Genomic DNA, 18690 nt, shown 5'->3' with positions numbered 1-18690 from the left:
TGATGAGTTGGCGAACCCTGGAATCAAAAAAGCAGAGTATGGGGTTGAGACTCCTCAACAGGCCCACACAAGTAGCTGCCACTTTCTTTGTGTGGGTCTGGAAGCTAAGCTTGGAGTCCATCCAGACACCTAGGTTTTTGGACCAAGGATTTAGGCGGTGGAATGGCGCCCAGAGACGAGGGCCACCAGTGCTCATTCCAGTAGCTGGTGTTCTTTCCGAGGAGCAGTACCTCCGTCTTTCCGGCATTAAGCTGCAGGCAGTTGTCCGTCATCCACTGGGCCACTGCAGCCAGGCCATCCCTGAATCTTGTGGCCTGAGTAGAGGGTCCCTCGGTGAGCGTGATGACCAGCTGCGTCTCATCAGCGTATGACACCAGCGTAGGTCCCACTCCTTAGCCACTGCCGCGAGTGGCTGCACATATAGATTGAAGAGGGATGGGCTAAGTGCAGAGCCCTGAGGGACCCCCTGTCCGATGGAATGGGACTGGGAAAGAAAGGGGGGAGCTGACACCCGGAAGGATCGGTCCTTCAAGAAGGAACGAAACCATTCCAGGGCAAGACCAGAAATCCCTACTGTTTCCAGACGATTTAGCAGAATGTTATGGGACACCGTGTCAAAGGCTGCGCTGAGGTCTAACAGAATCAGCGCAGCACTTTGGCCGGCATCGAGAATCGTCCGGAGATGTTCAGTTGTGGTCAGGAGGGCAGACTCAGTGCTGTGGCCCGGTCTGAACCCGTTTTGAGATGCGTCTAGGATGTTATTTAGATCCAGATGTTGGGACAGGACACTATTTACATGTGCCTCAGCGAGTTTAAACAGCCATGGGAGCAACGAGATGTTTTCCAGCTTGGATGGGTCAAGGGTAGGCTTTTTAATAATGGGGGAAACCCAAGCTTGTTTCCAGACAGTCGGGACGCTGGCCGAGGAAAAAGAAAGATTCAGTATAGAGGCCAGGGAAGGCAGAAAGAATTCTAAGGATTCAATGAATTGGGCCGGCTTCATTGGGTCTGCTGGAGAGCAAGACTTGACTTTTCTGCAGATCTTAGTTAGATCCTCAAACGTGATTTCTGGTATGAGCCTCATGGTAGAACCTTTAAAGATGGAGTTAGTGGAGCTGGGCAGATTAGAGGAGTGCTGTGGGAATGAGCTGTAGATTTTTTGCACTTTTTCTATGAAGAATGTAGCCAGGTTTTCACAATGCTGCGGAGGGGGAAGTGCTACTCTGCAGTTCTTGTACCAGTTTAAAAATAACTTTAGCGGGGTTAGGGCTAGAGTTAATTTTTTCTGCATAAAAGGATGCGCGCGTAGAGCAAATAGCTTCATGGTAAAGTTTTTGTTTGGCTAAATAGAAGATATTGTCCCTGTCCTTATATTCCCTTCTCCAGGCTCGTTCGGCTTTTTTACACTCTTTCCGCATAGATTTCAAGGTGTCGTTATACCACGGATTGGAGGGGGAACTGCGCCCCTTAGTCCATTTGGCTGGAATAAGGACATCTAGTCCTCGGGTGATCCAATGATGGAAGGCATCATATGTCAAATTGATGTCCATATTTTCCTCATGATGGAATTCACCTAGAGTAGAGTGCAGATCGCTGGTGAGAAGTTTATGCCAGGGTCTCTTTAGGCGTCGGGTAGGCTCAGCCCTGTTGAACAGCTCTCTAACCAGTATGGTGATTTTAATTAGAAAGTGGTCAGTCCATCCCATAGGTTTGGGCTCTTCTGTCCCTACCTCCGGGATGTTGGTAAAGACAGGGTCTAATGTGTGCCCGGCTGAGTGAGTAGCAGCCTGGATTAGAGGGTTTAGTTGTAGGGCTACAAGGTCGGCCAGGAAGTTCTTGATGGTGGAGTCTGGTCGAAATGAAGATTAAGATCTCCTAATATAGTAAAATTAGCAGAACTTACCACTAAGGAGTTTGCCGTTTCAAGAAGAGCTTCAATGAATTTAGAAGCTGGTCCAGGGGGACGGTATATGTAGAGCCCAGATAGAGCAAAGTGGGGGCCCGTCGTGATCTTGAAACGAGCTCATTCACAGCCTGAAATATCTTCCTTGGTGAAGGAACAGATAAATTGCTTTTTATAGATGACTGCGATACCGCCACCTCTAGCGTCTCTATTCAGAGTCTTCATTAGGTAGTCATCTGGTAGCGTAAGGTGAGGTAGACTAGTCATATCGTCACGAAGCCAGGTTTCACATATGAAGAGTATATCGGGGTTCTCATCAAGTAGGAGGGTATTTACCTCTAAATGGTGTTTTACGAGAGACCTGACATTCAGTTGGAGAACGGTAAGAGGGGTAAGTTTAGGTGAGCCTGATCTATGGCCGGAATGGCCGGGACTGGGTGTAGCGAAGCGGCAGGACTTACATTGAAGGCATGTCTGTCCGAGGTGACCTGATATCTCCTCACAGCTCTGCCCAGGGTTCAGGGCAATAAGGAGTTCTCTATCATAATGGAGGAGTTCCCATGGAGTTTGGCCAGGGGGACAGGCGAGAGGCGATGTCTTGGCGAGGACGGGCGTAGACGGGCTTGCCTTAGGCGCGCCTTCGGCGCGCAGTCAGCGCGCCCGCTGCGCCCGTCCGCTGCGCGTCTGAGAGATACACATGATTTAATAGTGGAGAGGAGGGAGCGGGGGGCGTGGCCTCAAAGGGGGCGTGGCCTCGCGGGTCGCCGGTAATGGCGGCAAGAAATGAGTGTTTTCCCCGAGTCCGCGGCAGCGCTAAATCCGCTGCGCGGGCAATTTAGGATCAAGCTATGCCCTAAATGTGCAGAGAGAAAAGTGAGGCGAGGTTTAAAAACACAACAACAAATAGTGACTCTCAATTTTTAAAATAGGATGTGGGTCGCGCTCCCGGTTCAATATCGGAGGGTGAGAACAAAATGATGTTTCTGAATGCTTTTAAATGGGAGAAAATTGAAATGAAGAATTAACTTAATAATGAAGTTAACTTTTAATCTAATATTCTCCCATTTCAATGTGAAGCATTTATAAACAGTAGGCCTCTTACCCCAGTGGCCAGTAAACACTGCACCATATTTATAACTGAAAAATAAAAAAGTTTATTTATTTTTTACATGGGAGAAATTTAAAGTGAAGAAAAATATTTCTATGACACATTAAGTCTTAATGTTTTTCTCCAATTTCAAAAAGCCAATTGCGTCTTATTTTATTAACATGTTTCTTCACTTTAAATTCCTCCATTCGTGATAAAGGAGTTGTACTCCGAAACGCGTAGTGATTTGGCCAGAACGGAATTTAAATAAACACACTTTAATATTGAGATGCGGCTGTGACTTCGTTGTTTCAAGGATTTTTTCAACTAATGATTGTGGTGGATATATATATATATATAATATTGCATGAACACATTTAGACCCGAAAAATACAGCCATTTTTTTTTAAGTGGGAGAAATCTAAACTGCAGAAAATTTTCAATATTATGAACATTTTTGCATAACAGTTTTCTGCACTTTAAATTTCTAACTTAAAAAAATGGCTCTATTTTCAGTTATAAATGTACCAACACCACATATCGTGAAAGATATGTCCTGTGCCACAAGTGGATTCAACACAGTCTCTCATTCACCCATACACATTTATTCCATCCATAAGCACATGTTCATACATCCTCAAAGACCAAGCTCTCACTGACACACATGTCAGCTCGGTCATAGTGCCCTAATCCAAAAGTATTTTGTTCAAACCAGAGTATCTGGCTCTATAGACTTTAGGCTTAAAGTTGATGAAATGGGGTGCGGGGGGTGTCTGGTAATAATGAGCAACTCAAATTGCTTGGCCTTCAGTAGCTCACGATGATCTTCACTGACAAAAAAATAACCCACGGTGAGAAAAGGGCTAACCCAAAGCCCAATATAAATACTGGTATTATCAGCAATAGACATAGCTAAAAAAAAGTCTGTAAGCAAGACCTGACAAAGTATAGAACATTGGAATGTTGGAAGCTCCATTGAAAACAATGGAGCGCTCCAGGCTTATAATGGCTGGTATAAGCCCGGAGCTCCAACATTCCAAAGCTTCTTTGTTCACAGCTCTGGCTGTGAACAAACTTCAGGGAGCCTGAGGGGATTTCAATCCCCTCGCGCTCCCTAAAGCCTTTGTTTAATTTGTTAGAGCATTCTGCCCTCTAGTGGCAGAATGTTCTAATACCAATATTAAACAAAGGAAGGAGAGAGAGAGAATATGGATTCGTTCTCCCTAAGTTACGTTTATGAAGAAGAAGAATCCATAAAGTTATGGGTTGACAGTGTCCCTACTGTGGTTGGGAGCACGTCTGATGTTTTTGGGTACCCCTCACACACCAACAGGCCCCTTGGTGTCATGCTTCACCATCGGGGTCATCGTATCCCTCTACGGGATACGGCGTGCTGCGACCTGCGTTTGCGCGGGAGCACTTTTTGACTATGTGTGGTGTATAGTGAGGGGTGTTTTTATATAATATTGTGAGTGAGTGTAGTGGTGGGGTTAAGGGTAGTGAGTGGAGATTAAAAAGGACCTGACTCGTGGGGTTACACAAAAACTTTAATTGGTCCCCGAGTTGGTACTGTTAAAAAGAAATACAAGAGGAGGTGTGGCGTAGTATTATGTGCGCCGCCTCTTTGTGTGTGTCAACATGTTTCGATGTAAGAACATCTTCTTCAGGACTGGGGTACACAAAATCCCCACCTTACTCACGTTTTTCTAATCTCTTTCTGTGTATATACAAGAAAAGTGATATTAACAAGTGAAGGTCTATCAATGTACCTACACTTTAGCCACTATTTTGCCGACTGTAAAATAAGGAGTTCATTGCTCCATGAGACCGTGTCTAACGTAGGGGTTACCCGGGCTTCCTTGCTGCGGGTCTATGAGGAGAATCCCTCTTCGCTGCCCCTTACGCCGGCTCTGCTACCCAAAAACATCAGACGTGCTCCCAACCACAGTAGGGACACTGTCAACACAGAATGTTCTAATAGCCTTATAGCCCTTCGTAGCTGGGCTATACCGGCGAATAAAGTCCTGCTGCCTTGTTAAAGTCCCTCGCCTTCAGCAACGGGCCTTTAATAGCCGGTATAGCCCGCTACGGTGTGCTATAAGGCTATAGTATATGCCTGTTCCTTTGGGTATTTCATCACGAAGGGTTGGGGGCTGGTTGCACCTTACAGCACTTGCTTTGCAATTTATACCACTGTAACCTCGCTTCAAGGTTTAACAGATTGACTTTTTACCATCTTTCCAAAAAATATTTCTGCTGCTCATCTGCACTATACAAGCTTCTGGTGGAACGAGTTTGCTCTTTCCCTGCATTCCAAAACACATGTTTTGTTTCTGTGAATTTACTGTTCCTAACACTTTAAAACACGAATGAATAAATAACTAAATAAATAAATAAATAAATAAAAGAGGTACCGATATTGGCAGGTGGGGGCAAGGGTCATGAACGAAGATTCCCCAACCACTTTACCAGACTTCCTTTCATGATCCGGGAGAAAATCCTGAAATACGGTGCTTCTAATTCAGTAGATGTTTCACACCAGGTAAAGCCAATGCCTCAAGATATTTTCTAAGTAATCAATCAACTTCACAACTGCTGAGTACCATCACACTAACTCAGTGGCATAGGTGCACGCTGCTCAACAAGAGAGGAACGCTGCTCTTCCCTCAAAGTATCAGAGAGACACAGAAATAGTACGAGACTATCTCACTTCAGTGGAGCACACTTACTCAGAGAAAGCCACACATTCTTGGGATCCTGCGACAACTGATAAGCACCGAGACCAGCTAAACTCCCAAAGAGAAGGCCAGCAGCCAAGGAGGGCACACTACCTGGAAATAAATAAAAGTACAAGTCAGAAACATAAAATGAATTCGCATATCTGTAAATATTCGAAACAAGAGGGGGAAAAGGGACCACTGATAAGATTATAATGCAGTTTCACAGCTACAAGATTAACATACAATCTCTATTAAACAACATTGATAGTAGCAGGTTCATAGGATCTTTATAGCTATGTGGCTTCGATTGCCGTGGTCAAACCTGAAGCGAACTTCCATTCTATGTAACCTAAGGAAGCAAGCAGGATGAGTGGGAGCTGAGAAAGTGGATGAACTTTGTAATTTGTAAAGTAAACCTGGGCATACATTGCCACCTACACCTTCAATGTCGAAAACAAAGAAAACACAGTCTACAAACAGTGAAAATATGTTTGCCTCTGGTCTACAAAAGGTTACAACAGTGTGTGGCAGTGATGCATTTCCCACAAAAACCTTTGCAACTACTGGTGTGCATCTCTTCAACATCAGCCCGAGACTGGGGAAACACTAGAATGATGGACATCCCCCGAAAAGCTACAACTCCCACCCCTTCCTACCCTATTCACTCATCCGTTCACAACTCTACCACAGCCCTTGTTATCTAGTCCTCCCTTATGTCTCACTCAAGCTCTCTAAATGCATGTACGGTGTGATGCATTCCTGACCCATTTACATTCTTCCCCTCTGACTGAACTGCCTACTGTAATGCCCATAATGTATGGTGCTCCCTTGCTTGTACAAAAGATCACAAACGTCCAGTGAATCTAAGAATTTAAATAAATGCAGTTCGATATTTTTAGAAGAATGGAGTTTAGCGAGTGTTCTCAATAGAACTTTGAATACTGAAAAGAACCCCCTTGAGGTCCTATGACACATAGTTTCATACAGAGATAAAAATCTTAAATGCCAACTTAAAACTAGCATGTGCATCCTAACCTCAAATGCATGACTCCAGTGTCCAACATGCAACTCGCAGTTATTTGGCACAATCGATGAAAATTAACGTCAAACAGTTACTTACCTGCTTTTGCATACCCAACTACTCCCCCGGAAGCCACCAATGCTGCATAACCAAATCCAATCCAATCAAGACCCATCCTAGAAATAGAAAATAATACCAGTTTTATTATTCATATATTCCGGCCTTTCAAGAATTACTACAAGTGGAGTGACTTTTAGGATTTGATTATTTCACACATAGGGCATAATTTGTGGGCAAAAGTTGCTTCCTACGTGACTTTTGAGATGCATTTCCTGAACTGAAAAAGCAGTTCGACTATGTTTTTGTAGGTTTTAGTTTCAATTATGATTGTTGTGCAAAACCCCAAGTTTCTCTTTGCCGCCTGGATGTTGTGGCAAGATTGGAAACTGCTTCTTAAATCTGTAACGCAGCGCCACGTAACCCAGTGGCAATGCCCCACCACTACAAAGATCCAAGAGGGAAGAAGCCAAGTCAGATTTTCAAAATAATATTGGGGTATTGTTCTTAAGAATTAAAAGACGCTTTCTTCCAGTAAGTAGAAGCTGTTTATTTAGGCAACCACCGTATGGTTTCTCAAAGCCAGGCACCACGGTTCCAATTGACAAGGCCAGTTCCAAGATAAACAGGCATGGAATCCTAGGATTCAGAGATGCCTCTACAAACTAAACAGTCCTTCATGAAATTATTACACATAAAATTATAAAACATTAAATTTGATTCATAGATTTATCTTATGTGGATATCCTGTGAAGTTGGAATAATTAAAGTCCTCAGGGAGCTACTTTGGCTAACGCTGATGTAGAGCATACTGCAGGGTGAACAAATGTCAAATGGCTTTAAAATGTAACATAACTTTACAACATTATAAATCACACCCCTAAACAAAATAATCAAATCATTTAAGTGCAACATCATAAGTTCTTCGGTCATGACATCTGTAGGCCAGTATTAGTTAAAAGTATTAGCTCCGACAGATGGAGCACTATTTCTCTTCCGAGGGAAATAGGGATGCAATTTAGCGCACTACTGTTACACTCGCATATGCTTCATTGGCAGTGGTTAGCCTGGAATATTTGTGTAATTTGCCTGTGGTTTCATGTTGTTTTTGCCAAGTAAATCACTACAATGGTGCTGCAGCCAAGACCTGGCTAAAGTTGACGGACCTCAGATTTTCATTGCGAAGAACTGTTACTTCCCAAGGATCTGAATATTGAGGAAGGGAGACCAGGTGGAAGATGAGCAGAACACCAGAAATTAAATCTATTTGAAATAAATGGTGTCTCGCACGAAAATGTAACATAACTATACTACATTATTAATCACACTCCTAAACAAAATAATCAAATAATTTTAAGTGCAACATCATTAGTTTATCGGTTATGACCATAGGCATCACTAAAATCACTAATTCGAACAAGTAATTGTACACATACAAAAATTCTAGTGACTGTACCGGATGCAACTGTATGATAAGGTACCATTTTTACCCACACACCAGACGCCTCCCAGAATCCACAGAGGGTAAGGGAGATTGTTTCCTTTGCAACATAGCATGAATCATGCTGTACTTTCCAACCAGAGCCTTCATTAGCTTTGGCTCTTTCAAGATAGCTAGCTCCAGATGCCAAACGTCTCCAAAATTTCGGTCACTCTACATGTCCGTACGTGCACAGTGTAGGAGTCCACCAAAACCAGTATCTATGAGGTGGTGGGTCACCATGTGGAGGCTTTTGGACCTAATCAAGAACTGGATCCGCATTCTTGCACCTCCCACCATTATTGGCATTGTTGCAAAGATCAGATAATCCCAGCATCTTGTCGAGAGGTTCTCGAATGAACAGTTCCAGGACAAAGGATTAATTGGCAAAGGTCCGAAAGAAGCAATGTCAAAGCTGCTTGAATCATCAAATCTTTCTCTGATTTTGTTTTCCTTAGAGCTGTCAGCAACTCATGGATTGTGGCAGAATCATCCACTGGGAGCAATGAGGACAGTACAGCCCAAAAAAGACGAAACCTCAAGAGCTGCATGAGTGAGTTCTCTGAACAATAACGTCTGCCAGATCCAAGACCCCAACCATTGGAATAAAATGTATCACAAACAAGCTACCACAGAGAAACAGGAAACTTCCCTTCTACCTCCATACACGTAATGCTAGCACAGCCACTGTAACTGCACACTCACCACACATCACGTTTCTGATATGCCATGGATTGATAATTATGGTCAATACTTTTGGTTCCAAATCACCATGTGTGATGGTTCTATGGAGATGATTTTTCAAAAGAGTGCTTGTGAATAAGCTGCATACAAAAGGTCTTCCCAGTGCAACAGATTTGTAGGAGCTCGGAGGGAGAATGGTCCCCTTCATGCCTCTGGATTGCCTGCACTTCAGGTTGGAAGACCCCATAGCAAGCTGTAGTGTTTTTGATCCCCATCTCAGCACACACAATAATCATGCATGTGTACCGAAGCCTTTCTATTATCTGGATTAAGAACCAAAGTGGGACTCTGTGCTATGGTGGGCACATCAACTGTACCCCATTCTTAAGAGGGAGCATACGGTCATCTTTCTGGGCTATAGTGGACTGACAGTGGTGGCAGAGATGTGATTATAATGCAGGACTGGCCTTTTTCCCGTTAATAGTCTTAGAGAGAAGCTTACCATTCCATATTTTAAATTGATCTGCCAGTCCCATACGACCAGTTACTTGGCTGTTTTCATGTTTAGATGCAGCATGTGTGCACATTGCAATACGTGAAGAACATGTGTGGAGAATAACCAGCGCACGTGGTTACAGCCTACATGGGTTCCATTTTATGTCAGGAATACTTTGGTGGTACCTAGGATGAAGGCTCAGAGAGAGCCCAGACAGAGGTGTATTGTAGTCCCCCCTTCACCACCTATAACATTCTAAGGTTATTTTTCAGTGGGTCAGACAAAGGAGTGTTGATGAAATTAGGAAAGGAGACCTAAGACCCCTTTGAAGCTAGGGTGCACCTCCCTCCCCTTCCTGGACCACTGTTCTCTGGGAGAGGCTAACCCCCACAAGGTAAGAAACTTAAAAGTGGGGCATTCTTACCTGCCTTTAGACACTTGATTTGGTAGCTCCTGCAAGTAGACTACCAGCTCCCCACTGCCTCCCTGCTCAAACTAATCACAAAGACCATAATTGGACCAGTCGGCGTGGAAATCTGCAAGGTGCAGAACTGCCGACACAGATCGCAGAACTTAAATGCTGACATCCACAAGGACTGTCTGCAACTGGAGTCTAAAGAGGACACAGACACCGCTTGTCAGTATGCGACCTGCTTCAAAACAGTTTGGAGGCCAAGACCAGTCTACCCAGTTGAGGACAAAATCGACAAACACCTTTGCTGAGGGTGTCTGGGTATCCGCCAGAAGGAGAATTCCTATGAGCAACCTAGCACTGACAAGTGCTGCCATGCAAAAAAGATCTTGACCATCGGATGCAGTCTAACTTTAAATAAGGAAAAAGCACTGAGCGAAATTGCGTTCAACAGGAGGAGTGTCCCTGCTGTAAGTCACGGTGGGCACCTGCTTGTTTGGGAGAAGGATTTTGAGACAGGGCCTGAGAAGACCCAACTGGCAAGACCTCTATGACCTCAAGCACTGTGTCCCCAAGTGCACTTCCATCTGAGTGGGGCTGCTATGAATTACCCGACGTTGCAGTAACACATTGTGTAACAAAATACAGTCAGCAGGGCTAGAGTCAGGTCGCACTGTTTGCACATGGTGGGCCATACATTGCACACTGCCAGGAATCGGCCCACCCCCACTGACATCAACGCATGCTGGAGCCGCTTGCAGAGGAAGACTTCCCAAAATATTCCAAAAAGAACTGAGAAGAAATGCAGCATTGAGCCTACAATGAGTGAGAACAATGTATTTAACTGGGGTGAAACCTAGAGTGAGACTAAGGGAAAAAGTAAACCCCACAAGATTCACTCCAGGAAGCCCCTTATGATTCTCCCCCTTTGAGCCATTGGCAAATCCCATTGCCTATAATGACTGCACCCAAAGCAAAATGGGTATTGGTTCCCCATTGGTACTACATATTTAGTGGCCTATGTGCCTAATATACAGTATATTTTCCAGTGTGTGCATCACGAGAACCGAAAAAATTTGAATTGCCATTTGGTAAACACTGCAGCAGAGCATCAGCCAAGCAATATTAAATAATATCTAACATTGTTTGGCAGTTGAGCTATGCCTAAGGCCCCAGTCATCCTGACTTCTGGACAGCTCCCGCTGCGTTCTTCTCCTAGATTTTATCTTAAACTTTTAAAATCCATAACTCCGGTTTTAGTGAGTGGATTTTTGTGGTTTTGGTTTCAAGTAATTTATTAAACTTCAATCTATTTTTTCTACACTGGTGTGGCATTTTCATGTGTTGTGTTTTCAATTAATTTCTATTGTGCTGCATAATACTTTACACATTGCATCCATGTTCAGCCTGACTGCTTTAGTGCTGAACTACCTGAAGGTTAAGCACAGATTAATTTTGTGTCTTTGTGGTTCATCCCGACAAGGATTTTGGCTGTTGCATGAAAGTGGCTTGCTCACACCCTGCCCCCTACCCCAATTTCTCACAAGGTGCCCTGACTTGGCTCTTGTACCTCAATCAGGATAACTGAAGTTAAGCAGCACTGGCAGACCAAAATATGTGGCAATAAAGGGCAAACTATGTGGAATAATGCGACATTTGGTAGCAGAATTATTTAGCTATTTTGTGATTTTACCTGATATCAATACCTCCTGAACAAAAGCTAAAACCCAGTAACAGAAAAGTGACCAGTTAACATCTGCAAAAGGCCTGCCACAGTATAGCATTAAATGGTATTTTCTCTAACTTTTACCCTGGTGAGGTGGAAACTAATTTTGTATTAATGAAATCTGGAAATATGCAGCAGATTGTGTGGCTAGTGCGGGGAATCCAAAACGATGTGGAAAATGCTGTGGCCGCAGGTTTGTATAATTCCAGTGGCCCTGCCCATAATTTAATTTTGGGCAACACTTTCGCTCAGAAAAGCAATTGACTCACCACAGTGTAAGTTATTACAACAGGACAGTAAAATTGCTTTCCTTTATGGAAACAGCACATGAAGCCAATGCATTGTGAGCAGGCACCAGCTACTCAAAGGTCAAATACCAGATGTCTAGAAAAAAAACAGAGAAGTGACGTGAACTAGGCAAGAAATGGATTTTCCTTCAGAGCACAGCAATTCTAAAGTTAAATGAAAACTAAACACAATCCTTTGAGGCTATAAACAATTCGATACACAGATGTAAAGACGGATTTACTGTGGTGACCAGTCATAAAACTGTGTCACTCCTTCATTTAAATAGTTTATTTCGAGAAAAAGACCACATAAAAACACCAATACCGCAGGTAAAAATGTACTCACACTAAAGACTATGGGGATACTTGTGCCTGTTTGGAACACTCGAGATCCTATAAATTAGCGTTCAATGCCGAAGTTTGCGGTCTCAAGGACGCTTAATCACCAATACATCTAAGGACAGCATTGGGGAAAAACAAAGGGTACTTTGGAGCAGTGATCTCAAGAAGTTGCTCATTACATCTTTTCACATCAGCACTATATCTTATGCTGATGATACTCAGCTCATCCTTGTACTAGACAGCAATACAACAAAGGCAGAGGAAAATCTGAGAGATTGTCTCACCGCCACATTCGACTGGATGAGAAAACACCACCTCAAATGTAATTCGGGCAAGACCGAAATTTTACCATTTGGACAACAAAACCTTTTCTCCCCCTACTTATGGTGGCCACAAGATGCGGAAGTCCCCCCAAACACCATCACTACGGCCCGCAACCTCGGGATTAGGTTTGACGAGGCCTTATCATTTAGACAACAAGCAGGTGCTGTGGCAGGGTCCTGCTTTAGCATAATCAAAGGCCTCAGAAGATTCTTCGACCTTCTCCCGTTGACAGCCAGAAAGACTGTGGCGGTGGCTCTTATTACATCTCGTCTGGACTACTGCAACAGTCTATATGCAGGCTCTAGTAAAGCAGTACTGCATCGACTGCAGATGGTCCAGAATGCCACCGCCCGCCTCGTACTGAGATGGCCCAGGAAGTCGTCGGCATCAGCAGCACTTAAGACCTTGCACTGGCTGCCCATTCATAAAAGGGTGCTATTTAAAATCTTAGTAATCACCTTTAGGTCTTACCATCAGCTGGGTCCTACCTACCTGTCAAAAAGGTTTGGAAGATATGCGCCTTCCCGCCCTCTCAGATCCTCCAACCTGAACTTGCTGGTGACTCCTAAATTTAGGCTGGCTACGAAAGGAGGAAAATCCCTTGGAGTATTGGGTGCTAGGGCCTGGAATAAATTACCACTCCAACTGCGCCAGATCCCGTCAGAGACCCTTTTCCGAAAGGCTCTAAAGACATGGATTTTTAAACTCACAGACACAGCTTGTCTAGCCTTGGTCTAATACTAATCCCCAGAAGACACCAGATACTGTCTCACCGGTGCCTCATTAGCTCCCTGGCCAAACACCTTCTAGACACGAGTGGTCAGCGCCAAGATGCTCCGTGGAGTGTAAGTTGCGCTTTACAAAAATAAAATTACAATTACAAGTTAATCTCCCTCTGCGCAAGAACCTGCGGCATTGCCCAGGCCCTAGATTTCCATCCCTGTGTCCCTAATATTCCAAACGTTAGCACGGAGGCTTCATACAAGATTTGTACATAATGCTTCACCTACTGGGCTACGACTTTGAGGTCATCTTCCAATGGGGTGGCGATAACCAGCAGACTATTTAACCCTGTATCACCGAACGATTCAGGGTGTGCCAATGAGCTATGTTTTGCTTTTAAGTAGGCAGACAATGCGTATTGCATTGAAGCTACAAACAGTGCGAGAATTTAAGCAGTGGTTGAAAACCTCAAATGTTGTTGAAACACAATTCCGATCTGCAGAAAGGGTTCCTTAAAATATAAAAAAAATTATACAAAAAAGGTACTAAGCAACACATACACTGGTTATGCTGTTAAAAGGCTGACAGTTGGATAGTGCATCCTACCAAGCTAGCAATGAGAATAGTGCTGCAGGCAGCATCAGCGCATTTAAAAATTTAAGTTTGACTAAGACAAGGCGATGTTCCTGGAAATTGACCAACATAAACAAGTAGCCGCCTGATACATCATGTGTCAAGTCACAGGGCACAGCAAACTACTGGCTGGCACCCATCGGATGGCCACAGAAGGGAAGATGTTATTTTATGTTACTTTGTTATCTCTCCCTGGCAACATGCACCCAGTAATTGTGATCTCCATATGTTCCATTGATCGAGGCATCCAGTGGAGAGAGCTATCGGATGGGTACTCCTTACTTGGGATATGGTCCCCTTTCATCATTAAAATTGAGATTTTCCCAGCCTTGTTGTCAGAAAGACAGGATTGTATTAAAGACCTCCAAATTCTGAAGGAGAGGGTATGTGAGGAAGGGAGGCGTTATCCTACACTCAGAGACTGCAGTCCAGGGAAGTAGAGGGAAGGAAAAGGACGATACTGATAAGCGGTCCGCAAAAAAAAAAACTTTGAGGCTAAAAAAAACATGATGCAAGCCACAGCACAGAGGAGGAGAACCTGACGACGAAGTGAGGGAGGCTGAAAAGCCTCCAACGGCTGAGCACTGCTGCGAGCGCACATGCAGGGGCAGTAGAAACAATGCAACAGCAGTAAAGTACATGGTAAATTAAGCCTACAGTTGTGTAAACTATACACTAGTAAAGGAAATACGAACAAAGTACTTATCTTGACCGGGAGCAGCAAGGAAAGAGGAATTGTTGCTCTCAGTCAAGATAATTATTGGGCTAATCGACATGCCATTGGTTGGGCTATTTTGAAGTCACTGTTGGTAGTTCTTTTAGCATTTTTTTCTCAATAATGTAGTTGCTTGGCACCGGTTAATAAAAAGCAATTAAAGACAGCACGATATGAACCTCCTGTCTTGTAATAAAATCTCCCGAATATACACGGCACTGTGACCTTGAGACAAATACCGTTCACTAGAGCAAGCACCTGGCAATAATTTTCCATTTGAACTTACGTGCTACTACTTGTGCCTTGCCATGCTTACAACGGGCTACTAAATGACGACTTTGGGTTAAATAATGTATTTAACCTCCCTGGTTTGTTTTTCTTTTTTTTCTCAACTCAATATGAAAACCATATTTTCTCCCTAGTAATTAGAGGCTGCTAGCCCAGTGTGTTACTCCGTCAAAAAGTGAGTAGACCTCAGGATGTTCAATAACAACTCTTACGGAACAAACAGCCAGGTTTTTCGGAGTGTTTCGCTGTCTCAAATGGGCATACACCAAACTGGTGGGAGACTTCTGGAATGTGTTGGTGTTGCAACAGACTTCTGGACTGTAGAGGTTCTGGTGTTGCAAAAAGCCCACATTTTCGGTACTAGGGTTTTTTTGGATATCAAACACTGAAATGTACACACGCATATGTAAATTTAATCAGGAGGTCTGTAAGTAAAATGCATACGAGGAGTAGATTATGAACATAATAATAGTAACCAAAACTATTGCCAGACTCTACAGAACAGCCTAGCTAGAATGCATTCGTTAAAGCTGCATTACCACCTCTAGCAGTGGCCGTAATCCAAACTGGACATTCGGCTAACATCACTACACTTGTAGGACGCACCCCCGCCGAACCAGACACCCTTTGAAGCCTAAATAATGGCATCACCAGGCAGGCACTGACAAGAGGCAGCTTTCACCAGTTTCACAAACAGAGGCTAGAGAGTATACAAAGTACATTGAAAGGGTCGAAGCCGAAGGATCAGTGATGACATGACACGTGACAGGAGCTCCTGCAATGCCTATCTCCCCAGTGCCCATGAAGTCTATTTAGTATACACACATCCAGCTCCGGTGCCCCATTCTGTAGTGCTCAGAACAGACTAAGCCCGAAACGCTGCAGTGCCGCGGGCACCTTAAGATCCATGCGCACTAACTTCCGGAATACCCAAAAACACATATACTATTTCCCATATGCCCGGAGCCAGAGTGGTTGGGGGGGTTCTGCTGCACGTGACATGCACTAGCTCACTCCGCCAATCCTACTGCGCACGACTGGAAAATGTGCAGCACCGGCAGGGCTCGCGTGGTTCCTCGGTGGACTCCTGCGTGACTTATGTCCAAGACGGAGGCTGCTTAAACTGCATGTTCCCCTATGTGCAAGAGCTCGTGGGCACTTGTATTCGAACATAGAAAGTCCACGCTCACCTGACAGCAGCTCCCGGTACAGATCTTGCTCCAAAGTCACTTAGTTTGCACGAGAATCTGTCCTATAGGCAGTGACAGACTGTCTGCGGGGCGGGCCTCGAGGTCAGGGGACGTCCGTCACAAAGAGGCGGGACCAGAGGAGTCACTGAAACCGGAAGACTTGCGCGCTCATACCCAATCCAGTCAGAGGTCATCTAAACTGGTACACTTAGCGTTCCCTACGCTTGTATTGTCAGTCAGCGTTATGGCCATCTTCGAGTCAGGCAAAACATATATATACTACGGAAGAACAACGCTGCAAATGCCATGTGACGGATGTCAAGGACTGCTACCGATGATTGCCCTACTCCGATATTTTCTAGCACTGCGATTTTTGCTACTTTGTTTTTGTTGTGCATGTTACGTTGTATTTGCTGGCGATCTGCAGACCACAACAATGTGAAGCGGTTATAACGACGATTGGGGGAGGACAAACAATTTAAAAAGGAAATTACATAATTAGTGCTGACCATCACAATACAGCACGGGCAACACTAGAAGACTAATTTCAGAGGGAACAGTTGAAATGTGACATAATTAGACCTCGATGAACATAGTATGATTGATCTCACTCAATGTAAATAAAATAATGAATGAAGGCATGCGCAACTCATCTGCAGCTAAGATAAAGTCACTTGGCAATCAACAAAAAGGGACACTTGTAACACTGTTCGACTTTCGGCTTAGTGCAAATAAGGAAACCCTCAGAGAGGTCAATGTTTACTAGCGAGTAGCGGTATATTCGTTTCTTCCGCCCCACATTGACACTCATGCAGTTATCATCGGGTTTTTCCTCTTGGTATGTACTGCTAGCCTCATCCAGAGGCACCTCAAGTCTCAAGTGTAGTGTCCAGAGACAAAAGGACTTTCCCAAAAGGATTAGTAAAAAATGAAAAAGAGTACCCTGAAAAAATTTTTAATATTGGGTAAACTTACATTATTAAAATTTTTTTGAATACTCAATGGTAGACGGAGTTACGTGACTACATGGTATTACTAGAATAGTGGTTTTGTCGACATGTTTCAGCTCTATTGGGCCAGGCGGTCTGTAGAGCTTTCGTCAGGACTAACAGGGGGTAATACGAACAAACATATATAAATCTACTCACACGGATTGTGCGGTAATTCCACAACTCAATACATTGAATTGAGTATTCTTCTCAATCTGTCGTTATTACGACTTCTGCTTCCTTCGGGGGTCGCATGGAGTCCTCCTCCTGCCTTGTGCTGACTCTGCCCCGGAGAGCAGAGTCAGCACAAGGCAGGAGGAGGACTCCATGCGGCTCTGTGGCGTTTGAAGGACCCCCGAAGGAAGCAGAAGTCGTAATAACGACAGATTGAGAAGAATACTCAATTCAATGTATTGAGTTGTGGAATTACCGCACAATCCGTGTGAGTAGATTTATATATGTTTGTTCGTATTACCCCCTGTTAGTCCTGACGAAAGCTCTACAGACCGCCTGGCCCAATAGAGCTGAAACATGTCGACAAAACCACTATTCTAGTAATACCATGTAGTCACGTAACTCCGTCTACCATTGAGTATTCAAAAAAATTTTAATAATGTAAGTTTACCCAATATTAAATTTTTTTTCAGGGTACTCTTTTTCATTTTTTACTAATCCTTTTGGGAAAGTCCTTTTGTCTCTGGACACTACACTTGAGACTTGAGGTGCCTCTGGATGAGGCTAGCAGTACATACCAAGAGGAAAAACCCGATAATAACTGCATGAGTGTCAATGTGGGGCGGAAGAAACGAATATACCGCTACTCGCTAGTAAACATTGACCTCTCTGAGGGTTTCCTTATTTGCACTAAGCCGAAAGTCGAACAGTGTTACAAGTGTCCCTTTTTGTTGATTGCCAAGTGAATATTTTGGGGAAAGAAACGGACACGCAAAATTCCTCATCCCTCCCAGTTGATTAAATACGCTAAGATAAAGTCCACAGATGTCCCATAAAGAAAATATGCGTTTCAAAACCAGATCTTGAACAATATAAAAATGTTGAGCATATGCGATAAGAATTTTCAAATCAGGTAAGGACACAGAGGCGAGGATTATGCTTCTCTTTCTTTACTTTATTTTTTCAGCAGCCAATCAAAACGTAAAATGTAAAACACTACATTTACCATGAATACCCACAGTCACATGCACCAATCATACAGCCCACAGTAGTATATAACTCTAAAAACACCATCTTGTGTCCTCTTTCTTTGTCCAGAAGCGGGAAATAACTGTTCATCACTCAGGAATCCTATAACGAAGGATCCATATGAACTTGAAGAAAAACCAGAGCCCAACAGGAGACCAACTTGAAGACCCTTGCTCCAGGGCGTCGACCACCTCCATTGAAGGCGAAAACATCTGTTGGGGCCAAGCACCAGAGAGGGAGAATCTCCAACACTGCATAACTTCGACCCAAACAAGCATTGGCATAGCCAATAGGTCTCGCTTGTGGGACCTTATAAGTATTTTGTTTTGCAGCACAATATCCTTGTAACTAAATACTTATAAGGTCCCACAAGCGAGACCTATTGGCTATGCCAATGCTTGTTACTCCAG

The 18690-nt window shown here is 43.9% G+C and overlaps 1 protein-coding gene across 1 annotated transcript in view; it reads right to left on the bottom strand.

The window, feature by feature from the left end:
* Nucleotides 1-16213, bottom strand: part of TMEM14C (transmembrane protein 14C) — a 69413-nt gene extending 53200 nt beyond the window's left edge. Inside the window, exons 1-3 of the mRNA XM_078685829.1 lie at nucleotides 16089-16213; nucleotides 6831-6907; nucleotides 5720-5821 (exon numbers count right to left, since the gene is read on the bottom strand). Coding sequence (XP_078541955.1) covers nucleotides 5720-5821; nucleotides 6831-6906 — 178 coding nt within the window. The 5' untranslated portion in view covers nucleotide 6907; nucleotides 16089-16213. The remainder of the gene's footprint in view (nucleotides 1-5719; nucleotides 5822-6830; nucleotides 6908-16088) is intronic.
* Between the last annotated feature and the right edge of the window lie 2477 nt (nucleotides 16214-18690).

This window comes from Lissotriton helveticus, chromosome 4_1 (genome assembly GCF_964261635.1).
Source record: "Lissotriton helveticus chromosome 4_1, aLisHel1.1, whole genome shotgun sequence".
Classification (NCBI taxonomy): Eukaryota; Metazoa; Chordata; class Amphibia; order Caudata; family Salamandridae; genus Lissotriton; species Lissotriton helveticus.
Note: the sequence above shows the minus strand (reverse complement) of the source record. Positions and strands in the feature narration are given on the sequence as shown.